At 42.0% G+C, this 27,165-nt stretch overlaps 1 protein-coding gene across 1 annotated transcript; it reads right to left on the bottom strand.

The window, feature by feature from the left end:
* Nucleotides 1-1,144: 1,144 nt before the first annotated feature.
* On the bottom strand, nt 1,145-27,099 carry clec16a (C-type lectin domain containing 16A). The gene is given in 25 exon segments (XM_035181602.2): nt 1,145-4,030; nt 5,313-5,426; nt 5,429-5,449; nt 5,832-6,002; nt 7,224-7,428; nt 7,899-8,050; nt 8,880-9,000; nt 9,433-9,561; nt 9,700-9,750; nt 10,699-10,743; nt 11,405-11,514; nt 11,604-11,723; nt 12,478-12,578; nt 12,684-12,795; nt 13,926-14,232; nt 17,407-17,523; nt 17,613-17,663; nt 18,218-18,392; nt 18,666-18,789; nt 20,024-20,029; nt 22,032-22,137; nt 24,195-24,343; nt 24,722-24,855; nt 25,936-26,064; nt 26,881-27,099. Coding segments are annotated over 25 exon segments (3,393 nt in total). The 5' UTR covers nt 26,955-27,099; the 3' UTR covers nt 1,145-3,461.
* Nucleotides 27,100-27,165: the final 66 nt, after the last annotated feature.

Consider the following 27,165-nt stretch of genomic DNA (forward strand, 5'->3'; position numbering starts at 1 on the left):
GTGGAGGGAGGGAAACATCAGCATGTGGCAAACAAATCCACCAACCAGCACCTTTAAAAAAAATCTGTAAATTGTTGTGTGGAATTTATTTAAACTATACAAAAACAAAAGAAGAAACACGACACTTTGCCATTTCATAGTTAGACAGTTGTGCTGGAACATTCCTTTGATGTTATTAGATACTCACCTCTGGTCGCCACGTAAATATCCGGCACAAAACGCTAGTAACACAAGCATGTGGCTGTAAATAGGTCAAAAGTAAGATGTTCACAGTGTGAACTTATGTTGTGTACATGTTTTTAATTGTTCGGTTCTAAATAATCTTCATCCGTGACTGTGACTTTAACAGCACGACTGCTTCAATCTTTACATCAGTCTGAACTTCAGTTTGATGCTGTGACTGCTGTGATGTGGCGCACACTCGCACAAGAACACCATGTCAGTATTGTTGCAGTACCAGGAACTCATTCAGGTTTACGCACACAACACCCAGACTTCCCTGAAGTGAGGAACCGCGATAAAAGCAACACGTACAGACCACAAGGTGACTGAGGGCAGCATCAGCAGCAGCAGCAGCCACAGAGGCACAACACAAATGTAGAAAGTGTAACAGCAACGTCATGATCCTCAGGCCTTCACAGCGTCTGACACACACTCTCACATTCTGAATTCAGGCCAGAAGCAAATACGTGCATCATGAACTCCTGTTTACACCCGAGTGTCGAGCTGCAGAGCAGAAGGTTGAACATTCGTTGTGTGCTGCAGTTTGAAGCTGTGTTTGTTCACGTGAGGCTTCTCAGTGTAGGTCACCGACCTTCAGCTTTCTGCTACATGCGACTGTGTTTTCGACTCAGCTTTTTTCAGCACCACAGATATGTGAGAGGTTGATTATGTAGAAATCCAAATATTTTACAACCGACTTCTATTTAAGAGCAACATCAGTTCCCCTAAAAACGTCCTCTGACAGCTTGTGCTCAGTGCTGTAGAAGACGAGGGGGTGGGCGACGGTTTTCTAATATTTCCTGTGGTTTTCTTGCTCAAACTCTGAGGAGAACCTCCTCTGCTCTTACTACTGCTGTGCAGTTCTGAGAAGAATGGAGTAGAAAAATAACACAACAACAACACTCATGCAGTGCGCGCACCGTTTTTTAAGTAGAATAATTTATTGCAATTCTTTATTTATTCCTCTGTTTTAGTTCATTAACAATAATTACAGGTTTAAAAGCCAAAAGCATTTACAGAGCATACAAACAAATTGCATACACACACACTACAATCAGAGACTCGATTACAGATGCTTCTCACGGCACGTTTCGGTCGCCAGTGGTTACGGGCGACGCGTCGGCCGATGCGCGTTCCTCCGAACCATCTGCTCTGCAAACTGTGCCAAACTAAGCCTCTTCAGCAGGTCAGCGCAGCCTTATCACCACTGTCATTCTTCTGCTATTTACAAAAAGCCAAATGGAAATACGAGGAGACGGACTCAAAATAAAGAGAGTATTGCTCTGAGTTTCTCATTTATAAACTTGTTGATGACTGTACAAAGTTAAAAAAACAAGAGTGATCGAGCGTTAAGACTTCAGCTGTGTGGCGATGGCACCGGAAAGAAGAGGGCGAGTTGGAGAGCGAAGGAGAAGGAGAAAAGCAGCGTGGGTAAAAGGATGGAAAAAGATGAGGACACGCCCAGAAAAGATATTTTAAGCAAATGAAGTCGTGAATTAAAGTTTAAAGTTGATCTAGAGGTTGAACACTGATGATTGAGAGATATAAGTTGTTACATTCATGTCTCCCCAGCACTGGTTACTTCTTCAGATTATTGCAGTAGTTAAGCTTTGTTCAGATGATTGAAGGAACGATAATTCCAGGATTTAAACATGGCTCATGAAAATAGGATCCAAACTTTTGTTCAAGGGGGGGGAATCAACCACATACTATTTCTCTTGTGTTATTAACATTTATCTATTTAAAGCCATCCCTACATACATGCAGAGTAAAACTGAGCTCAGGTCAGCGCCTGAGGGGGGGAAACCAGCAGGTACATTCAACACGTGCAGACCCAAAGACACGGCTGTTACTTCAAATAGTTTCCTCATGACACCACAGATCCATATTATACTACATCACTATGCGGCTGAAAGAAATTTAAGAAAAAATTAAAATTTGTATCTACTTTTCTTAGGTCATCAAACAATCTGAAACAACTTTGTAAATCAGCGTTTTTGTGTTTGAGGACATTTGTGTTGCCACAGGCTGAATAAAATGAATGAATGAATCGATGCATGACTGAAACAATACTCACTTACTACTTCTCCGCATTATATATTATTCAGTTCCACTTATTCAGCAGCCTATGCTCCATTCAGATCTTTCAGGCTGCTGACGGGTGAACGCACTTCGGGATGTTAAAAAAAAAAAAACAGGTGGCGATTTGAAATGGAAGTTGGAATAAAAGCAAGAGTGAGATCAAAGTTAATCGATTGTTGTTGCATACGTGAATTGCTGGAAACCGACTCTGTGCTGGTTAATCACAAGTAAAAAGCAGCGTTCACACACCTCATGTCACATTCCCACAGGAATTTATCCAAATATTTACCAGCAGGGCACAAGACGACCACTTTTAAAAGAGCTTCGGTTAACATCGAATGAATGTGGAGAGTCTCAGAGAAGTGCTGCCTGATTGGTCGAGATGATTTGATATATATATATTCTATAATAGACACCAATCAGGAAGTGGCAAATGAATGGATCGTTACTTTACATGTGGAAGAATGAGAATCAAACCGAAAGCGGAACACGCGCACACCGACCCACTGGCACTTCTGGGTGGCAGTAACTGCAAATGGGTGCGACATGCAAAGGTTAAAAGGCAAGTGCAGCTGACTCAGTGTGGACCGTATGTATTGTGTGTGTGTGTGTGTGTGTGTGTATTAGCATAGTAGTGACCGCCACCACAAAACAATAGTTGTGAAAACTGAAAATGTGAATGTTAGACACAAAAATAGGGAGTGTGTGTGTGTGTGTGTGTGTGTGTGTGTGTGTGTGTGTGTGTGTGTGTGTGTGTGTGTGTGTGTGTGTGTGTGTGTGTGTCTTTGAGCTGACAATCGATCAGAATGAGTAAAAAACTTTGCTGGTTGTGTGCATCGGCACACGCGTGCTAAAAACACTCGCGCACGCACGACTGAACACACTCGAGTGCACAAAAAGCCAAATGTGCTTTGAGCCTTCCTTGAGTTCGACCAGGGTCTGGACTTGTCTTCTGTCTGTGCATAAAAAGAGTCTTTCTTCATGTGCAAACACAAAGGCTTCAAAAGCCTCCTGATTTATCCACATCACACAATTCCAACAAGTCGCAACGTGAAAATATACTGTAGCCCCCACCGGATAGTTTCCCTATCACACTCTCCTGTCCTCTGTGTGTGTGAGATGACGTTAAGTGCATGAACAGGAGTTTGTGTGTTGTTTTAATCCAGTTCAGGTGAGTCTGCATCTTCTGTGTTCTCCACAGAGTCGTCTCTTTTTAGCGGCTCTGCAGCAGAAAGCTCCGCCTCTAGATGTGTGTCCTCACCTTCTGGCTCGTCTCCTCCCTCTGGTGCATCCTCAGTGGGTGTGGCGGTGTCCTCTTTGACCGTCGCATCCATCGGCGATCCCTCCTCCTCTTGCATCTCCTCCACGTCTCTTTGCCCTCCTTTCCTGTCTCCTTCTGTCTCCTCCTCATCCTCCTCCTCCTCTGCGATGGAGGCATCTGGTCTCTGGAGGGAGTGCATTGCGGGAACGTGGCTGGCGCATGGGTGCAGGTGCGGCGAGTCGGAAGGGGGCAGTAGCGTGAGCGACTCCACGCTGAGTGTGTCAGCGTTGTTGTCGGTGAGGAGGGAGATGTTGGGCTGGGAGGCCGGGGTGAGGCTCGGGGCCAGGGTGGGAGCGGGGACTGGGGTTGAAGGAGTAGAGGAGAGTAGAGTTACTTCCCCCCCTCCCCCTTCCCCTTCTCCACCTGAGGAGGAGGGCGGAGTGTGCTCCAAAAATGTGCCGTCATCTAGTGGAGAGGAGAGGAGGCACAGATTTATATAGATTTTGTAGAGTGAGAACATGCCGACAGTTTCACTTAACCCAAAGCAGGGAACTATCGAGATTTACGTAGGTAAGAAGTGAGGGACGTGTTTTCTACAGGCAAAGGCAGAATGACATTGAGTTCACCAAGTACCTCCTTATATTTTCATTGTGTAAAGAACAAACAGTTTCCTTCTGACAAGGTTGAGCTTGTTTCAAATGTGTCAACGAAGCAGAAAAGCTTCCAAGAAGAAAAAAAACAGAGGTAGAGGGTGAACACTTGCTAACAAACTACCACAGTAACAATACTACGACTACTATCGAATAACTAGTTTGTAAGCATACTTACATTGTGAGAGTGTTAGGTTGCATATGAAAGATATAACAAAAGTGTTTCACAATAACATTCTTAAATCTAGAAAAATCTGAACAAACCCCTTAACAGTTTTATATGTAGGTGTGTAACTACGTGTGTCTCGTGCAGTTTAAGTCATTTTGAGGTTAAGAAGATAAAAAGTGCAAAAAGTAAACAAAACAATTTATGTGATAAGAAAGATTCAATGGTGGAACAGTGGCTGCAGTTATGAAGCCACTCAGATACGAGTCATTGTATGAAACACTCACTGTATAAAAATATATTCACTGAAACAACAGATTCAACACCTGAAACGAGACACTACTCTTGGATCAGATTGAGTTTCTCGTGTCACGACCTCACGGAGCACCTATCCAGTTTCCTCAGCTGCACTCAAACCTTACACAACTCTCCTGGCTCTCGGTAGAGTCACACCTTAAACACTTCCCATCAATTAAGGTGACTAACTGCTCCAAACTAAGCTTTCTGTACAATCATCTATTGGAGGAACCTACTGAGGTATGGCATTCTTCCACAGCCAGTTGAACAGGTCCTCCTGTTTGCATGTAAAGAAACTGCACATTAACACCCATATGAGTGCAGCCATCGCCCTGTTCATACCTGCCCCTCTCATGCATCTTGGTTGATCTGAGCACAGCGGGCAGTAGAGTGGGTCTTGAGCGACCACTTGAGAAAGGATCTAACTTCCCCTGCTCTATATGCAAATGAAGAGTACAGTAAAGATCCGCTCTATATGAAAAGGGCCCTGATTTGACCTATTACCATTTGACTCACTTGACATCAGTGCAAGCAACTGTGTTGTTTGAGGTATGTGCAGTTGTACTATAGGTAAAACCACAACTCCGCATCTGTAAAGCAGGCACGTGCGAGTGTGTGTGTGAGTGTGTGCTACCTGTCGGGCTTTGAGCTGATATAGTACTTGCAGTCACAGAGTCACATCTCCCTGTGCTGCCACTCCCACTGGAGGGAGGCGAGGGCGAGGAGAGGGGCGAGGTACTGTGCTGTGAACACAGTGAGCCACCGCAAAACCTGGAGGTGGCACACGTGCACATAAACACACACACACACAACACACACACCAATTAAAACTATGGTTTATCTTGAACCTTATGTCACTGTAATTTACCCAAAACATACAGAGAAAAGATAAATCTATTATAGAAGTGTTCCTTATGGAAAACACATTAACTTTTAATGTGGCTACAAATACATTTCTATTACTATTGACTCATAAAAACTCAATATAAACATTTAGCATAAACACGAGCTGAAACCTGGGCTAAAAAACGTTCTCATTAATCAGTTGTTTTTCCAGGGGTCTGACTTTGCTGTCATTCCTTCATGATATTCAGATTTGGGTGATATGTGTTCTATGATTCATCTTTTAGATGCTTCTAGATCTCTATGTTACCTGGAACTTTATCCACGGAGCCAAAGACTGCTCTAGCTGCTGTGGGGTCGTTGGGGGCCCGTCTCGACTGTTCGTAGAATCGGAAAGGGAGGCCGCTGGGTGAAGCGTTGGCTGTCTGACCAAAACCCAGAACCTCGGTGGCACTGGGCTGCACTGGCAGGTCCAACAGAGCTGCATACACAGGAAGCACAGGGATCAAAACAACGCTTCTGCAGTGTACTTAGCGTTGGATATTAAACATGATATGGCAGAGAGAGGCTTCTGCCTTATGTCAGAGAAAGGGACTCAATTTAGATTTCCCAGAGAGTGAGTGTAATGGGAAGTGAAGTGTAGACTCATGTATTTGGCTCTACTGTGACTGGATTCCATGTAACTAGGAAATGCTTTTGAGTGTGTGTCGAAAACAGGGTTTGTCATCACAGGTTTTTTTTTTGTTTGCATCCTTATTCACTTTGCTGCATTGGCAAGATTTCAAATGCCATATAATACTTGTTACTAATAACTTCTGAAGAATCAGACCATTGAGAGGGGAAGTGCTGATGAGTCACTTGATCTGAATTTACATTATGAAATAATCCTCTGATAATTGTTCGCGTCTATGTACAAACACGTACACCTGGCAACAGGAGGATCACACATGCATGGGTACACAACAGATTTGAGACTTTGAGGATTTTGGATTCTGTACACTATTAGGAGAATAGTGCCCGTCTAATTCCACACATAGTCCCTTCTCTCCCAGCAACACCCAAGGTCAGGTTATAGATAAAGGGCCAACCAGCAGTATGTTGTAGTGTCTACGCTGAAGGACTTTCTTATCAAGTTCAGATGCTCCAGACAGACAGGCACCAACTCCAACCCTCCGACTTAAGGACTCAATGTGATTTAGGAATGATTACTTTAGACTTATCTGTCCAATAGGATGCCAACACTTACATGTAACATAGATAGTGACAGCAATTCTAGCCATTCATGGATGTGCAGTTAGAGTGGGTGGCGCAAGTAGAGGGAGATACACTGGGGAGGCTGTGGGAGACATCTTCAGACTTGGTCTCATTGATTCATCAAGTCCACATTAAACTCTTCTGCATGAGACATCAGCTGCTGCCTGAGTTCTCCTTTCACCAGCTTCCAGAAAACCTCCATAACAATTACGATTACACTTGATTTATCCCTTCATGTCTTAATCATCGAATATTTATGAATCGAAATTGGCGAGATCCAGTGGTGTAGTATGACAAGGAAGAGCGACTGGGCAGGTGAGCAGAAACCCACCATATATGGGGGTGAGCTGACCAGGAGGCGTCACCAGATGTTGCATACTGGTGTCACGAACAAAAACATGGCTGCCTAACACGACTCGCTTGCACTCCCGGCTTCCTATTTACCCACCGGCGATCCTTTGCATCTTCATGCGTCGGGCCTGGATGCGACCCTTGGCCAGCCGCTGCTTGGCGATGATGCAGCGGATGTGGTCAGCGAAGATGAAGTTGGCCTGGAGGATGGGCAGGGGCTTGGCGTGGGGGTTGGAGATGGGCTTATGGATGATTATGTTCAACGCTCTGCTGTCGTCCTCAACACCAGACACCTGCATGTCCTGTGGAGAGAGGGGGGGTGAGAGATGAGGAGAGGAAGACAGGGTTTGTGAGTTTGAGTAGGAAAGTAGCAGAATTGGATGAAAGATACAAATTGAGTTAAGATGTCATTCATAAAACAGACAAAAGAAGGAAACATTAGATTTTTTACAACAGCTTTAAAATGCTTTGTAAAAATGTCACAATATCAGTTTCTAAAGAGCAAACAGTCATTTTTGTTAAAATGCAGTCACTTGAACTTCTCTGGGGTCATGTTGACATTACAGAATACACTGGAAATGGTTCAGCATGACTAAATACACTTCGAAGAAGTACATCATATGATGTGTGTCACACAGTTTATCATGCTTTTTCTGTGAAGTGAAAAGAAGTGAAAAGAAAACAAGAAATCAGAATCTGGAGGATGAACTGAGGACGAGGAGAAAAGGGGAGAAAGGACAAATTTGTGGCAATTTAAAACAAAAGGTCTTACCTGCAGGAGTCCAGCGAACTTGACTACACCCCATCCGAGGCGTTTGGTTTCTGGCTCGACCAAACTCATCTGGTACACATCTACAGCGAGGAACCTCTGGGCCTGGCCGCCATCTTTACTGACCACCATACAGGCGATTAGGTCACTGTTGTCTGAAACAGACGACAGGCATGAAGGATTTTTTATTGAAATTATTTTCTCGATCAAACTTCTCCAGTGGGGAGAAAATATATATATATATATAGTTTTCCCAGGATATAATTCATGGGTCTTGATGAAAACTAAATCAGGCACATTTAGGGGTTTAATACTTATGAGTATGGGAAATTAGATGCAGCTTGATTGAATGTAAGGGCACAGTTGGGCCTTGGAGGAGTTATGAACTTGAGTGACATCCTAATTAAGAGTCATTAGCCATTAAGTAAATGCCTCGAATGTTGTTGTTATTTAAGTTCTTACAACCCGACAACCTATCTAAAGAAAGACAGCCCTGTTTCAACTACAGCCAGGCATGTTGTTAGGCAACATTGCAGGGAGCAGTCACTAGTATGCACTCGACACTCCCTGTCACCTAATGTATGCACCAAAGCTATCAAGTGTCCCAAAGCAACCTGCCGCCCTGAAACAACCTCACTAGTGGTAGACAATGGTGTCACTGTCACAAGTTCATTGGGGATCTGAAAGGTCAAATTCATCAAAACAAATAAAACAATTTGTCACTTTCACCTTCCAACTAAACAAACATGAAAGTCCCGAGGAGCTGTTATTATATTTTATAGCTCAGGTACAATGAGTTTTATTGTGTTATAAATCATTTCTAAAACAATAATCTCCCCATGTGTTTGCAACAGAGAAAACGTAGCCTTGCTTCAGAGCACTTTCACAATTGAAGAAATCCTCCCACTGATGGGAACACAACAAAACCTTCCCATTGAAAGAACACCTCTGCTCTGACACAACGCCTGTGTGTGTGTGTCTTACTGAGGTCCAAGACATCATCTGTTTTGATAAGGTCTTCAGGTCTGGTCAGAGGCAGCTGGGTCTCAGGTTCTCTCTGCAGCTGAAGTGACAGCGACCGCAGCATGAAGAACACCCGGATCGCCTGTGCAGAGGACACACACACACACACACACACACACACACACACACACACACACACACACACACACACACACACACACACACACACACACACACACACACACACACACACACACACACACACACACACACACACACACACACACACACACACACAATTGAAGACAATACAAAAATAGAAGTGCTCCACAAAAAAAAAGACGTGTGAGAAAACAAGAGGTGAGAATATAGTAGAAATTAGATTTGATCTTTCATGAGAGCTTTCATGTGCTTTGAGTGTGTAATGTAATAGTGTAATTATAGTGGGACAGTGTAATTAAATGGGTATGTCAAAATGTTAAGTATTAGCGATTTCATGTCCTCAAAGGCCTCAAGAACAAACTCAAGATAGATTTTGGACATGAACTGAGTTTGAGTGCGAGAGTGGACGCACCCTGCGAGTCTTCTCCACGTCTCCACACGGGAGTCTCTTGACAAAGTCGATGCCAGTCAAAGGTGTGCCCGTCGGTGGCAGCAGCACCGAGGCATCCATCATTAGATACTCCACGTTGAGAGGTTTACTCTGCAACATACACACAACGCAAGCATGAGTACAGACAAACAAGCAGGAACAACATCATGTACTTGGTCGTGTTTTGTTTTTAGAATGGGGACAGAAGAGAGAGAAACACATACACACATGAAATCAGGATAAACTCACCGTCATGCTTCGGTATTCATCCTCAAACATGTCCAGAAAGATCTCCTCTCCCTGTGATAACGGATTAAAATGAAAAAAAGAAGCATTAAGTCCCACCTCATCATTCATAAATGAAATACATAAAGTATCAGAGTGTGTGCATGTTTGTATAATCCACGTATATTGACTCCCAGACTTTTGGATGTTTACATGCAGATGTTCATGCACGTGTCCCTACTCCTCTACTGGTTTCCATTATACTGAAACACTAATGCCACATCACAGTATTTTACAAACGCACTTATTTTCAGAGAATAATCTTTTGAGTGCTTTGCTATTGGTCACATCACAAGTTACCGTGTCCTGTAATGATTTTTTACAGGCCCCTTCTCCCTCAGTCAAAGTTTTCCCTTGTCATAAACTACAATCAAACACTAATGGCTCCCTGTGAGTGCTGAGTGTAAACACAGTATACGGACGTAGACACACTCACAACACTTTGAGATAGGTTTCGTTTTCTGTGGGGACAACATTCAAGACCTTTTCCTTCTTTGTGCTCATTGTCTCTTTGTGGACTGACGCAGGTTCCCAGAGTTACCACATACCTCTCAGCTGCACGCACTACACCAGAGATTTGCTGAGCAAGGACAGTTTCTTCAAGATAGCGAATTAACTGCGGTACAAATGCTGAAAGAGTACGTCAGCTGCAAACCATGTCATTTAAATCATTAAACGTCAGCCAAAAATAACTCCCATTAGTGATTCCAAAACTGATAAGACACTCAAATAGAAAAAGAAAGCAAGAACTGAACTCTGAGCTGTAATTATGATGAATTACTTTCAGTTTTACCATTACAACTTCAGGGAAATGCCTTGAATTATAATCAGGGGCACAAATATACGATATTATATTCTCATCTCCAGGGGATCTGGATATCACTTTCAACTGATACCAACTTTTTCTGTGGCAAAGACACTTGAGAAGATCTCGTCATTATACATGTTACCGTTTACACTCACCTTGTAAAACCTCCGCAATAAATGCAGACTTTCTTCTCTGGCACCCTTGAAGTGCAAACATGGAGAGAAAAGAAAAGGAAAATACACTATGAACCAACATTCATGTGACACACACAGAAATAAACACATCCTCCTCCTTATTAAATGTATATATTCAAATAATGAGTAGGTAAAGAAAAACATTGTTCCTAAATAGTTTCTTATTATATATGAATCATTATGAATTATTAATGTTGTATTCTTTAACCAACAGTCCACTGACTAAGAGTTTTCACTTACAGTTAATAAGAAAGTTATTGTGATAGAATTACAATCTTAATGTAGCGGCCTTATAAGGTTACACAACGCAATTAGGGTCTATTCTTATGTAGCCAAGGACAAAGTGTCCGTTAGCAATAAATTAAGTCTTTCTTACTCAGCTTCCTCATTCTAATAAAGTGAGGTCTTGCTCATAACTAATTCACTAGCAGTTTGGCACTTACTCACTCACCCCCCACAGGTTCCTTATTCTAAAGCTGCCTCCTCTTCACACTTCAAACCACAGCAATTAACAGACCCTGTTTTGTTTAATGATGGGTTATTTCTTGAAAAAAGGATTGTTTCTGGAACTATTGAGTCTGTGTGTGTGATATGCTAACATCATGTATGAGTCAAGCTGTGTGTGTGTGTGTGTGTGTGTGTGTGTGTGTGTGTGTGTGTGTCTTACCTCCAGACAGGCCAGATGGACATCTTTGATTATACAGAGGTTTCCAGACAGCACTGACTGCTTCAACAAAAGGCAGCTCAGCTCCAGTGTAGCTAGACGCACTTTACCGTCTATGTAAATGTCAAGAGATAGAGACGAGTAAGTGCTGAGGATAACTTACAATGGTTCCTTACGGCCTTTGTTTTTGTTTGTGCGTTACCTGGTTGTGCTGCCTGGCTCATGACTCTGATTAGTCTCTCTGCCAGCACCAGGCTGTAGCAGCTCTTCTCCTGGTCAGGAACTGGCAGCTGCAGCCGCTCCAGAAGATCACGGTTTATACCTACAGACCAGATATGGAAGACGTGACATTACATACGTGAACACTCTGATGATGTAGGTTTGAATGTCTTTAGTCTGTCTACCTGAAAATGATCGAAAGTGTTCATGTCAGGTTCTCTGGACTCCCAAGAGCCTCTTAGCGAGCTGGCTAATTTAACAAATCAATGTTTCATGTTGCAGTTCCTTAGAAAATTGTAGTTTACAGATATAATATTACTGCTATCTTTCACAAATTATATTTACTTCCAAAAACAATGTAGGAAACACAATAAGAATACCCCTCTATCATAAGCAGCCTTCATGGTCCCCCAACATGGCTGCCAGAGAGCAAGTAACTGGCCTTAAGGCTTCTGGTTTATTACCTCCACAAAGGAGGATATGTTTTCATTGCTGTTTGTCTGTCTGGGATTACACAAAAACTTCTGAAACTATTTTATTAAAACTTGGTGGAAGGTCGTGGGCCGAGGAAGAACCCATTACATTTTGATGCAGATCGGGACAACAGGGCAGGTCAGGGACATTTATTATTACTTTCTTTAACATTGCAAAACAGGGCTTTTTTTTGACATTTTCACAGAAGATAATTCCTGGATCTTGATAGAAAGATATCTGGAATATTTTGTGACGCATGATAGAATTCAAGGGGACAGTTGCGCCTTGGTGGAGGTGTGTGCCCTACTGAGTCCAATCCAGTTGTATATGTAGCTCACAGGTCAGGTAACTGCATTCACCAGGTATCTAGAACAAGTTATTACCTTTGCTGTGTGAGACAGCATAAAGCAGGCAGAGGACAAACAGCGCGTGGTAGTCATCGTTGCCGCAATCAAGGGCACTGTACACCATGTCTAAAAACGGTCTGTACAGAGAGAAAGGTTATGAACAACACACGTAATTATATTTCATTCAGTCTTTACATTTCTACGTCAATCTGTTCAGTGTTCAGATATGCGAGTACATGTACCTGCTTCTCTGTGCACATGTGCGGGTGGCTGCAGCCGTCTTCTCCTCATCAGTGATGTTCTGCTCAGTCAGCTCAGACACCTTACACTTCTCCATCACCACCATTTCTATCTCTGTACACACACACACACACACACACTCTTTTTGTAGTCACTAGCATAAGTGTCAATACATGTGAATTGTGTTTTTTTTATAATACAGGCTTTTCACATTCACATCACACTTTCAACAAAAACACATCAGTGCCATGAATAAAAAAAATATATTTTCACCAGTGATAATGAATGCACGTCTGAAGTGCTTCCTTCTTGACCTTCACTGGTTTAAAAGGTAATGAAATAAGAAAGAAAGATCACAGAGTCAGTGTCTGCTTACAGTTGATCAGAGAACAAAAACTTTGCATTTTCTAATGCATGAAATTTAGTATTTGTCCGCATTAAAATGTAGAGGAACAATTAGTGCAGTTTCAACTAGCGGCATTAGAACTTATCTGTCCTTCAAAATGTTTTTTTCTTTATTTATCACTTTTCAAATCAATCCGTTAGAATTGGTTGGCCACATTTTTCCGGCCCCGAATGGCCCTGGACTCATTTTGAAACTGTGTTCCTCAGCAGCCCATGATGCAATCTGTGCGTTTGAGCCTTCAGACGATCGTGAAGATTGTGTCACCCTCGGTTAATATTCTCAGCAAAGAGTCTTTCCAGTCAAAGTAAAGAAGGAATCATTTCAGATGAGTTAAATGGCCAGAGTTTTACTTGATACACACAAACACACACACACACACACACACACACACACACACACACACAGGACAAGAGTGAGAGACAGGAGGAGAGGTGAGGAGCACAGGATGGATGGTGTGTCACCGTGGAAGAGGTCAGTCAGCTGCCACAGGGATTGTGTTGGACATGTGATCCGTGGTAGCCATGGTAACCATGAGGGAAAATAAAAGTGAAAAAAGGGTGATCTCATCTCAAAACTAGATAAAGAGGAATTTCAAATTAAAGTTTCTTTTCGTTTATGCCGTTTTTCAGGGATTTTTTTAAAAACACTCTTTTGGTGAAATGATTCTGTCTTTTTAACAGTTAGTCTCACTCTTTTCTGTTTGGAGACGAGGGCAGCTGCTGTGATGGCTGCTGGGTAACCAGGATGCATCATGGGAGACTGTGTCTGATTGATGGTAGTAAGGAAACACTCACAAACACAGTCCTGTACTGCTGTGTCCAAGGAGACACACACTCACCTTCCGCTGTCTCCCCACTTGCTCTGCTTCCCTTAGAACTCCCACCTCCTCCTCCTCCCTCTGTACCTTTTCCCTTCTCCCGGCCTCCATCCCTGTCTCCTTTGCCATTGTCATCCCAGGTCTCCTCTCCTCCAAGTCCTCCGCTTCCTCCCCCTCCGCCGGGCCTTTCCTCATCCTCTTCCTCGCCCAGGTTCTTGTAGTTTGGCCTCTTTTGGGTTCTCTTGCGGCCACGGTGGCGGGACAGCTCCAGGGAGCGCTCCAGAGACTCTGAGGGCTTGGCGAACCGACGCAGGCCCCCTGCAATGGCCTGGGAGGTTGGAGAAGGACAGAAAGGAATCAGAGGCGAGAGTGAGAGACGTGAAAACCTTACGTATCTGGAAATGAGTTTGAGTATGAGTATTTTAGCAGCTTATCACAAAATCATCAAAGTGTTTTGTTATCGTGCTCTTTCTAAGATAAACTTGGCAAGAAGAAAGCAGTGGCAGCTCTGTTTGCCGCATGATTTTTATCTAAGGGGACATTACAGAGGTAACACAGTATGGTGGCGGTTCATAGTTTAAAATAAATGAGAAAAAGAGAGAATGGAAGGGATGTATTTTCTCAGATAATGATACCCTGTAGAAAATACCAGTTTCCAGAAAGCAAAATCACTACAACCTTTTACTGGTAGATGTTCATGCAGAAAACAGACACACATGAGCACACACGAGATCCACTTGCACTCTCGTGTTAATCAACACACACACACACACAGTGCTGATCAGTGGCTTTGAGGTCTTATCTGTGAGGCCATACTGGAAATAGACACATTTCTCGCATTCAGAACTCAGAGTTGAAGAACATATGCAGATGCACAGGAAACAGCTGGTAAAGGATAAGACGCCGAGCAAAGATTTTAGCACTGACTTACAGTAAAACTGACTAATAGTAACGGTGATATTTTGAACTACGACTAACATTTCTAATAATAAAATTGCATCACTTCTTCAGATTAAAGTGTCTGTTTCGAGTAAAAACATTTTTTCTTTTTAAATGACAAAACAAGCCCCCGTCAAAGTCAGGTTGTAAAAGGATTTACAATTAGCGAAATGACAAAAGATAACAAAACTAAAAACTGGTTAATTAAAGCTATTCTCTCAAGATACACACACGATTTTTGTACACCACCACAAAGGATCTTTGATAGAGCCATTACAGATTCTCGTCGAACTGAATAATCAGTGATTTTACCGAAGAACTTGACATGAAACTGCTCCTGTGGTTGTAATTCATATAAAAGTATTGAACCTTGTTACAAAAGACAAAGAGGAAGAGGTTCAAGTAATGTAACTCAAACTGAAACTAGGTGGCCCGATTTCAATTGATTTCTTACACTGACGCAAACCACACATATGCATGTGAACACGTAGCTACATAGATAAACGCATATACACCTGACGTACAGAGTCAGGGGCTATAGACGGATCCTGGATATTCAAATCTTTGGCACGAACAGCCTCAGTTGAAGTTTCTGAGCATCTCCAATTACTGGAAGTAAGTGGGGATTGTTATGTGTTATGTTTAAGTCATTATTTTCTGGCTAAAGAATGTATTGCTTAAAGATTGTGAAAGCTAAAGATTGTGTTTCTACATCTTCCATCATTCCCTTTTCTTCCTCTTTGACTTGTGAGGAACAAACACAAAAAAAAACTATTTCTCAGCTATACAGTCATCACTCTTTTTTTAGAAACATAACCTGAAGCCTAACAAAGTTCAAAGCATCAGCTTCCCAATTTCCCAAAATAATTTGGTCTTTTTTAACCTTCCTTCCTTCCGTGTCATCGCTCTGTGACACAGGGTAAGTCATCGCAAAGACTGCACTACATCTGCTGCTGAAAACACTGTGTTTACGCTGTCAGGCATAAACCACAGACTAGTATCAGTGTCTGTGTTGCACCTGTTAGCTGACTATGTTCTGGTAAACCGCTCACACTCCGAGCCGCTGCTGAGAAATTAATGGAGGTCAGGGAGCATGTGAGACAAACCTACATATGCGTGCACATGGTGGTGCACATGCGGGCACACATACACGCAACCACACACGATATCTGATGTACAAAATGAACACAACTAAAACAACTACATGTGATTTAGGAGAAAGAACAGATGCTGCGGATGCATAAAAAAAAGGAAGAAAAACATAGGTATAAAAAGACAAGGGAGCGAGAAAGAGCGAGAGAGCAAGAGAGCAAGAGAGCAAGAGAGAGAGAGAGAGAGAGAGAGAACACACATCTTCCAGGAAAGAGATCCGGGTTAGGTGAGCCAGCTCAGTGTTCCATCATGTGACCTAATTTCCTGCCACATCACAGACAAACAGGAAGTGCCTTTTGACCACCTGTGTCGAAAAAGCACCCATACCTCATCCATTTAATCTGCAATGAATCAAACAATAATAGAGGAGCAGTTCTATCTGATGTGGCAGCCACCTGCCAGTATGCACGCAGAGAATCAAACAAATACTTCTGTACAACCACTGAAAAATGAAAACATTTAGCAGAAATGCAAATGAACTTGGTGCCTGCAGAATGAGCAATCTGTGCACATGCAAGCAATACACATGAACACAGAGACAGAAGAAAATATCCCCATCTGAACTAGTAACAACATTTCAAGGGAACTTTGATTATAAAGTAGCAAAAAAATAAAACAACGAATGTGTGAAACGTCTATTTCAAAACCGTTGGACCATATCAGTGACTTCTTTATGAACTTCTCTTCTAATGTTTTGAAATGTTCTAACCTAATGTTACAGAGTCAATGTGGCGCCATCCCCAAAGGAAAATCTCAGCTGAATGAGTAGTTCACACAAACTAGTTTTGTCTCGCTGCCTCCTGATTGTAGGCAAACATCACACTTCCACTCATATTCACTGGAAAGTAGGCTACTTCTTACAACAGCGTTAGGTGTAACACACACACACACACAGAGAGACACACACAGACACACACAATTACCACAGGGTTTCTCAGAAACGCTCACTACCTCAGCACACCCACCTGGCTTTACAAACAGTCAAAAAAATAATCAGAAGTGGGGGAAGGGCAATGAGGGAAGAGAAACTGAATCATGGGAGAGATAAAATTAGAGAATGAGAGGTGAGGGGACTCAGATGGGGAAGATTTGGGGAGAAACGAGGGAGATTAAAAGGGGACGGTGAAGTACAATGACAAGCACAATCAGAGAAGTCATGAGACATTGTTTGAAAAAAGGAAAGACGAAAAAACAATGAAGGTAATTTGCACCATGCTGCCTTGATGTGGGTGAATGCTGAAGAAAAGCATGACCCTGTGATCTTAGAACCACCCACGTGCACATCTGAAGCTCCATTGTGTTTGTGTTTGTGTAAATACCCGTGCATGTATGTACCCATGTGGTTGCCTGTGTGTTTGTGTGCTGTATCATAACGTGCATATGTGTGTGTGTGTGTGTGTGTGTGTATTACCGTGCTCTTTTGTGTGCTGTGTATGTCTGTCTGTGGGGTGAAGACAGACAGGTCCCCATTGAGGATAACGTCGGCCAGGGAGTCGACCAGTGGCCGATAGTGGATGATCAGAAACACCTGGAAAGACACATTCTCATTCATTTAAGAGCCGTTACTTAAAAATGATTAAAGAAGAAGACATTTCCTGAGTGATGTGTGTTGCTTACTTGGGACAGAAGGTACAAGGACACCTGAGGGTTGATTTTTCGCTCCTCAGACTAAAAAACATAGAAAAATAAAAGGTCAGCTGAGAGTGGAGAGATACAGCATAGAGCTGGAACAACCATATTGTTTGATAATAATTTAATAGTTGAATGGACCAGACCTCTGGTTTGGTATATTACACAAATAGGTGCTTAGTGCTTATTCCTTTGTTTAATGCTGTTACTCTGTGACTTCTGTGCAGTTCATACACATTATATAAAGATGGACGACATGATAACTCAACAGCTTTTGTAATGTTTTGTATATTTATTATTTCAGTAGGATTGATTAAAATGTCAAAATGTAACGTTCAGGTGATCCACAGACCATAATATGTTGTGCTTAGTTCATCTAAACACACATCTACAATTTAAATTCTTCATTTACTTATTATTGTCAGTCTAATTTCAACAGGGCACTTACTTCCGTTAAACATAAAATTAGCAATTGTGATTTGACAGACGAATTCAGTGTTACTATGTTTTAGAAACCGAAGCTTTGACACTTCAGAAGCTTTCTGCGTTTAACCTCTTAACGTTATTACCAGCTGCACATAAGGGTACCGTACCGTCTCAGGGATGACCAATGAGTACACATAGAGGGGCAGGAACAGACGGTTGAGGAGGTGGTCCGTCAGCACCTCATTTAGAAATTCACAGTTGATGATGAGGATGTCGTTGAGGTAGTGGAGGTGGTCGAGGTGCTCCGCTACCAGGTCACTTAACTTTCCCCGGTTCTTATGTCTGAGACACAAAAAAAGAAGAGAAATAGAAAGACGCTTAGATATTATCATTGAAATCGCACATGTGACAGTGCAGCTGTGACACAAAGGTCAAGATGTACAGAAAACTGAAACAACGCTGATAAAACTATATCTGAACTATATCATGCAATTTAAAAGTACAGCAATTTGCTTAACGAGCACCAGGATAATGTTTTAAAAACCCTGACAATAAAACAGCCCTGACTTCTAGAGGCCACAGAGAGAATTACACTGAGAAAGAGACAGCACTCACTCTTCATCTGTCTGCACACACTTGTCCAATTCGAGGACATGGCTGCCAATAAACCACACCAGGTTGCTGAAATATGGGACCGCCGTCTTATCTCGGATGTAGTGCAGCATGTGCTGGTTGTCCACTGAGGAGAGGAGAGGGGGGGGGGCCCAGGAAGACAAGTTGTGATCGGCGCTGCACATGGTGTCACTCATTCACATACAATTTGTAATCCCAGAAAATTACCCAAATGTGACCGGTAAATACAAAACCAAGCAAAAAAAAGTAAAATCGTGACAAATTCTGAAAAATAAACCCACCACATGAAGTCAAATTAAGTCCAAGAATTGATTCAGCCATTTGGATTTTGTAAAATGCGAAATAAAGAGAAATCCAGTGGAGAAGAGGAAACCCAGTCTGGTTTTAAATTGAGGCGACAGCGTGACCAGCATGAGTTGGGTTTCACGTGGTGTAATTGGACAAATAGACAAACTGCTTTTCCAACCTTTTCTTTCTGCTTTGTTAACAAGAGCCTTCTTTAGACCGGGAGAAAGATCTGAGCCAGATTAGATCCAACATAAATTGTAGTTAGAATTTCACTAGTAGTGTTGTAATTCACAAGATTTATCATAGTACAATGTAAAAAAAAAAAGCTAAAATTCAATGCTGCTTGAAGGTCTACTATATAAAAAGCCCTAATATGAAGTTTGGCATTACGTTAGATTTGTTACCAAGTAGGTAATGCTTAGATTACTGTTTGTCTCTTTGTCTGTGTGTTAACAGGATTACAAGAAAATTACTAAAGTGAAAGGGAGGGTTAAATAAAACTGGTTGTAATTTCACAATGCCAATCCACACTGGTCAAACTGAGACCAGCAACGAATGAGCAAATCAAATTCACGAATTACGTAATAGCAGAAAACAAATGTACAAATCAGAGTTCCCCTGTCATTGCAGCATTGTGTATAAGTGGATGAACTGAGGATTAATGGAGAGGAAGATTCTGGCTCAATAACCGCAAAAACTGTCAAACCCGCCGTGAGCAACATGTGGCCCTCAGCTGAAATTAAGCCTGAGGAACGATTAACCCGAGAAAAAACAAATAAAAAAAGGCATGCAGGTGTTTTTCATAATGTATGCATGTAGGTAGGTGATACAGAATGATATTCATACCAGTACATTTACAACAAATACACCATCAGGTATAAATAGGGCTGGGTATCGCTAAACACACATGTAATACCTCATAACAAAACACACATTTCGTAATAACTGGTTTACCAATAACAATTGGTAAACGTGTAAAGAAACTAACACCAAGACATGTTTCTACAATACCCAGCCCTGAGTTAAAGTCTAAATGAATGGAACCAACTTACATGAAACTGGAGTTAGGCAGATGGGGCGAGAGGAGGGGGAGACAAGGAGAGGAAGAGTGGTTGTTGAAGAGGAGGAGGGAGAGGGGAGGGGAAACAGACACAGGGTTAATGTGAGTAAAGGGGTGGCTGTGGGGGGTCGGGAGGTGGCAAGGACCCTGCAGTTATCTTCACAAATAAAACTACAAACAATGACAAACCTTGAAAAGAAACATTTACATCACCAGGACACTGCACTTTTCTTTTGTGTCATTATTCAAGCGACAAGACAAAGCTGGAGTTGCAACATAACTGGAATAAAAATATATTTGACGCTAGTAATTATTATCCATGTTATGTTTTGCGGTGTCTCCAGGAATCAGTACGAAGCATCAAACAGTGACATGTTCATTTATGATACATTACCATGATGATGAAAACCCCCAAAATATGCCTTGTTTAACTTTTGTGATCATAGACTGTATATTAGGATGGACGACACGTCTCCACTTCCTGCCACTATCCAGAAATTTAGCCAAAACATCCCTGATACGATCGGGGGATGGAGCGGCGGTAGCGAGGTCGGGTCAATACAGGCAGCTCAGCTGTTAATTCTGATGTTCAACCCTGTTTTAATAGCATCAAATAGCATAGAACAATTTGCAGTTGAACATACACCAATGTGATTAGAACTACCTCAAATGACAGAAAGTTCATGACCTGTACTGCAGCCACCAGGAGGTGATCAAGACGCTTTTGCTTCACTTTTGGGGAAACCCTCCTGTCGTCCATCTTTATATACAGAGCTATAGTGAGACATCTAAATAATAGAGTTCATTTAAAAAAAGCTGAATTATATTCATTTAATTATTTTTAAAAAACTTAAAATTGTGATATTTGTTTAAAAGTTCTACACAGACTATTTACACTATATAAAATGCATATCTGCATCAGAGCAGAGAAGTATCCTGCACCAGTTACAGTTATGTCAGTGAGTTAATGCTTCACTCTTAAACAGATTCATTACAATAACATTACAACCCCGGGCCAACCCAGAAAGTCAACATGTATTTCCACAATGGTTGCTTATACTACAGGTGTTACAGAGTCAAGACTTCATGGGCGGTGTCGGAAAAGTCAGGTTGCACAAGTGTTATATGCAGAACAAGACATACTACAAATAAAGAGACAGACAGGAAGCCGTAGATGTGCCGCAGTGGCTCTATAAAGAGGCGAGGTGACGTTACGTCATGTATAGTGAAGAGAAGTGTGATGTAAAAGAAAATCCGCCCCAAAGCACCAACGGCCGCCAAGAAAGGCGGCAGCAGGGAGAAGCAGAGGCTGACGCAGCACAGTGCACGAGACTGAGCTCATTTATAAACAGTGAATATGTGAATGAGATCAGTGAAGCAGAGAGGCTGCACCTTGTGGTAACACAACCCTAACAAAAGACCGACAAGTTGATAACCTGCTGATTAATGCGTTGCTGGATCATCTCCAACATCTCTATTAATTTATATTTTTTTATCTTATTTGAAAATACTGCTCATTATAACTGCAGCAGAAGTTAACTGTGAAAGAGTAGAAAATGACAAGACAATAAATGGAATGCAGCGGATTTGTGACAGAAATGAACTGTGTGTGTGTTATTCTAGGCATATTTAATGATGGCTGAATATCCTCAGGTTCAGGACTTTTTGAAAACTTAAAAAATGTATTATATAATACCTTAAAAATAATTGTTTGCACTAGGGGAGCCACTGTTTTGTTAGATTGATGTTTTATCACTCAAAGTAGAAGGCAACAAAAGATATTGGGCCCAAAATTCTGCAAAACGTGTATTTGTGTTACCTGTTAGTCATGTTCATGCACCAGAAGCAGCAGCAGCAGCAAGAAGAAGAAGAGAAGAGGCGGTAGGCAGTCCCAGCATCCCATGAGTGTGTGAGTGTGTGTGTGAGTGAGTCAGCGTGTGTGTCTGCGTTCTGCATGTGTGCATAACTAGCATGAGCACATGCGTGTTCCTGGCACTCACCTTTGTAGACGTTGAGTGTGATGGTGCGGACTGCGATGCGGACCATGCTTTCAGGGTGGTTGAAAAACTTAATGGCCTCGGTGTACAGGGCAAAGTCATTAGTGTGCTGTGTGTGGGAGACAGAGAGGGGGGGCGCCGGTGAGCAAGGCACGGCATTGCACCGCCGGGCTTTGGCCACAAATGACCACAGAGAGAGAGAAAAAGCAGCTTGTATAAAAAAAGAAATGATAAACACTGGGCCTGACATTTTGGTAGAGAAATACAGGCTGGGCAAAAACACAAAAAATATAATTTAGTGTTTAATCTAATTGTTCAAGACTTGGTGTGAAACTGTATAATAATAAAGTGTCCTTATCTTGTGGACCAACTCAAACCCTAAAGAATTCATGATGAATATCTTTAAAAATGGATGTATTGACTTGTCCATCCAATATGTAAAAAAAATTACATTTATATAAAGTAAAAGACGATCGGATTTTGATTTACATCTTGTCGTACATTTCATTTCATGACCGCGCAAAAGCTCTGTATCTTCCAGTCTCTCTCTGTGCCAGTGACTGATCCTCTACTCGAGCATTCCTCATTCGCTGAGACCTCCAACCAATCACAGTTGAGGCTCGGTGAGCAAAGGGTCACGGGGAGGTCACAGCAAATGAAGAAATCTGACCCTGAAACTGAACCCAAACCCAGAGTTTGAACTCTAGTTGTAGAGATGTGTAGATCTGAAAGCAACAGAAGAGACCAACGGCTATCCAACGGCGCCCCCTGGAGGGCAACACACTATAAATCGCCAAACTTTGAAATTACCAAATCATAAATGAATTAGAGTAAAGGAAGAGAGAGATTCATTATACATATGACGTCCAAAGAGTTGCTATTGAAAATTGAGAACAAAAGAAGCTTGTGATGACATTTCAAAATAGATTTGAATTCAGATTCACAAAATGTCTGAAGTTTCCTATAGGATAAGTTCAGAATTATACACGTCTGCCTTTAAACAACAATCAGACGCTCATATGTACACTGAAGCAGTTTCAGCTTGCTGTATTCTTCCTGTTCACTCTGGCTACATGGAACTCCCTTTTTAATCTGCTTCAAATTAAAGTGATGGTCGTTAAAATCCAAAGTCTTTGTTCTGAGTAAAAACAGGTTATAAAGATTATCTGAAGCGTATATGAGGCTTTAACAGTCTGAGATAAACTAATCAAGAACAGATCATAGTTAAGTTAGTATCTAAGTTAGTCTCTGTCCTCTATTCCTTCCACTGATGGTGTAAGGGACTAAACACAGGAAGGATGATAACAGTAAGACCAGAGTATTTCAGACATTACAGACTTAACCTCACCTATAAGACTATATCCAGAAATGTCATCAATTTCATTCCAAAGAAGAAGATTTTTCTTTTTTATTATTGATGAATAACATTAAGTAAATAATCAACATAAACTAAATCTGCTATATAAGGTTGATATATTTTGAAACTACATAAACGCTCATATCTACACGCTGGGTCTGGCTTTCGTTTCAGGGGTAAAGCTACCATCAACAGTACACCAATAACTTTCCCCAGCACACACAGGCCAACTGAAGGACTACAGATACTGCTGTTACAAAGAAGGGCAACAACATCATCAGAGATTATTCAGATATGCAGTAGTCTTTGATATTACCATCCATTACCACACACCTACACACAAACACTTAGAAAAAGATTAAATGAAGGTGATATCAGCACTCAGTCTTTGTACCAGCCAGTGCAGAGAAAGATGTCTGTTGCTAAATCAACCAATCTAGACAGGAAGCTGACGTTTTCGACATAGTGTGTAGAATCGCAGATCGCAGTCGCCTGATAAGTACAAATAAAAGTCAACTTGCACAAAATGCAAGTGACAACAAAGCCTCTGCACATTTTTTTTTAATTGAATCTCTGTAGATTTTTTAAAGATGATGTGTGTATTGAAGTTGCTCAGACACAGCCACCTCCTCGTTTGTTTTACTGATCCATTTCAACACTAACTCCCTTCACTCGCAGCCTCTCCTCTTTTGTCCCTTCCGTCTTCTTTAACTGTCCTCGAGAGTTCACGAGAAGGGCTCTGGTCACAAAGTGATAGATTCTCACACTTGTTTCAATACTTCTCTTACCCCATTTTTCTGTGGCCTCACCTCATTGTAGAAGAAGTGCACGGTGTGGTTGTTGAGTTTGAGTGACAGGGTCTTGAGAAAGGAGATGTAGTAGGCCATGATCTCCTCGTCTGAGAAGTCAAACTTGTGGACAATGATGGAGTTCACGTGGTTGTTCGACAAGAGGTAATCTAAGGGTGGAGAGAAGAGAAGATTAACGATCAACCTAATCACACTTGTTCATATGGAATACGTTTTAGCAGAGGAAGACATCTTTTAGGAGGAAACACTTAGGATCTCTCAGCGTCTTTTAGTCCATCCACTAACTAATGCAATTTGATAACACCATAAACCACAAATGAAAAAATATTCTATTCTAATAGATAATAGAAACATCTTAGAAGATAATTAGATTTAAAAGTCATCCCAACTTTGCCGCAGCCTAAAAAAAACACATAATATATCCAGACAAAGCCTCAGTCTCAAAACTGTTTTCTGTCGGGTCTATTTTACTGAAATGTAATACATCATGCATGTGTTAATTTTTCAGTCAATCAGTGAAAACTTACATAAAGACGTCTCATGGCTTATGTTCTCAAACAGTATGTTGAGGGTCTGGAGGAGCTGGACGCAGACGTAGCGTCCGGATTTCTGGCGCAGGATGTTGAGGAAGAAGGCAAACATGTTCTTCTCCAGAAAGAAGCTGAAAACAGACAGGAGAATAAAAACATACAGGATTCACCATGAATTCATATTGAAATGATAACTATTATAGATATTTTTTAATAATGAACAGTGTTTCTCGTTCACAGCATTATTGTGGAGTATTGGTTAAGATAGACAAATATTTATTGCTGCCATATGGTCAGCCTGCCAGACTGTTTGCTGCATCTCATTACCAAACTTCTTTACCTACATTTCTTGTCTGTCTCCACTGTGGCAAATAAAATAAAGCATAAAAATGCTCAGAAAAAAAAAAAATATATATATATATACATACATACACTCTTCATAGGACTACATCTCAGAGTCACTGACTCTAGTTAATTTACAGTAAACTTTAAATTTAGTGAGGCCAGAGCTTTGTGTTTCGTACCATAGAAATAAATAGTTTTCTTTTCACTTAAGGACTATTATCATATTGACCCAAACGTGACTGCATCTCAGTTCAACTCCTACATTCATATTAGTGGTTTAAAAGTTTCAGCACCAATACAACAAATTATTAAACAGCCAATAGCTTAGAAATATGTGAGTGACCATTAATTTCTACTCTTTCAACGTCCTCTGTGGCTTCTCTGCTCTCCAAAGCCATTTCCTGTTTCAAATGATAAAGCAAGAGGTTTCACGAGTTTGAATCCCTAATGACTGAAATGCTTCAGTGGGCTGAAGAGAAATCACGAGTGTTAAGAGGCATGATGAAAATAATTAGTCACATTTATGAGACTGATATCTATGAGTGAGTGTGATTCAGTGCAGTTTGATTGAATTTAAGGGGAATGTTGGGCCTTGATGGTGGTATGCACTCTACTGACATTCTTGTTTAATCATGTTAAAGTCCACTAAAGTACTGCTGTTGCTTCTTTGTTCTTTGAGTCAGCGTGCCAAGAAGTAAAATAGGGAGTTTGCACACACACACACAGTGGGTTTTGAAAGAATGTGCACGATTGGGAAACCTTGCTGACCGATTTAGATACGATTCCACCGCAAGTAAATACATGCTTGAACTTTGTACCACATGCACATCACACCTATAATTGAGTGGACATTGACTGGAACTTACTCGAACACAGAGCTGTCATTCTGGTCGCCCCAGATGAGGATCTCTGTGATGGACCGGATGGTCTCCACGAGGAGGTTTCGATTGTTGTCGGTCACTGTTGTGTTCTTGGTCAGGACGTGGTACATATACCTGATGGAGAGAAATGGAGATATGGTGGTGAACGCACGGCTCCACAACTATTCATGTTTCCATCGATAATGATCGAGAGACATATCTGGAAGCTGAAGATCAGAGGAACCTGATGGTACATAACTTGTCTCTCTCTACTCCCCCTTCCCTTCTCTCTCTCTCTCTCTCCCCTCTTTTCCACCTCTCCTCCCCATTTTTCCCTGCTCATCCAAACCGGTCGAGGCAGACGGCCGCCCACATTGAGTCTGGTTCTGCTGGAGGTTTCTTCTTCAAGTTAACGAGGGAGCTCTTTCTCTCCACAGTCGCCAAAGTGCTGCTCATTGTGAGAACTGTCTGGTTTCACTGTGACTTTTAAGGTCTTGACCTTCTATGTAAAGTACCTTGAGATAATATATATTATAATGAGTACAATCCGTTGCATGAATCACTGGTCTATATGAAATTAATCTGTCAAGAAAATGTCAAATGTTGAGTCGACTGCTCATCTCCAAATAGTGTAATGACTGACACACACACACACAGTATTGGTTACAGTTTTAGCTGTAACCAATACAGTTCCACCCAGATAGAGTTACACCTGTTGGGACACACTGCAGCTCAGCTCCACAGTGGGGATGCTAACGTGCACAAGCTAGCTCACTCATCTCCCCGTTAGCAGGGTGAATGGAGGCACGAGGCCCCCCCCCCAGCTGCAGTGCACTGCAACACGTTAATAACCTGCTGCAGTTGGAGTCGCTAGCACCTGGGCTCGTGCTAATGACGCTTGACAGCTTATCACCCAGGCTAACGTTAGCTCGTCTCATGCTAGCCACTCACTTCAGATGGTCCAGGGAGTGGATGTTTTTCGCCCTCCCCTGTCCTCCAACCCAGCTCCGCGAGCGGCCGAACATGGCTGTGCTTTGTTTTTTTCCCACCGGGGGATCGATGCTGCAGCCAGACGCGTAATTTCTCTCGGTTTTAGCGTCCGCGGGTGTCCATTACACCCACTTTCTCCTGGTGGTAGCCACTTAGCAAACAGAAGGTGAGAGGCGGCGGAGGAGGCTGCGCTTGAAGGGGCATTTCCTCTCAGCCTCGGTTGGGGGCGGCTTCCCCGGGAGTTGT

This window comes from Hippoglossus stenolepis, chromosome 16 (genome assembly GCF_022539355.2).
Source record: "Hippoglossus stenolepis isolate QCI-W04-F060 chromosome 16, HSTE1.2, whole genome shotgun sequence".
Classification (NCBI taxonomy): domain Eukaryota; kingdom Metazoa; phylum Chordata; class Actinopteri; order Pleuronectiformes; family Pleuronectidae; genus Hippoglossus; species Hippoglossus stenolepis.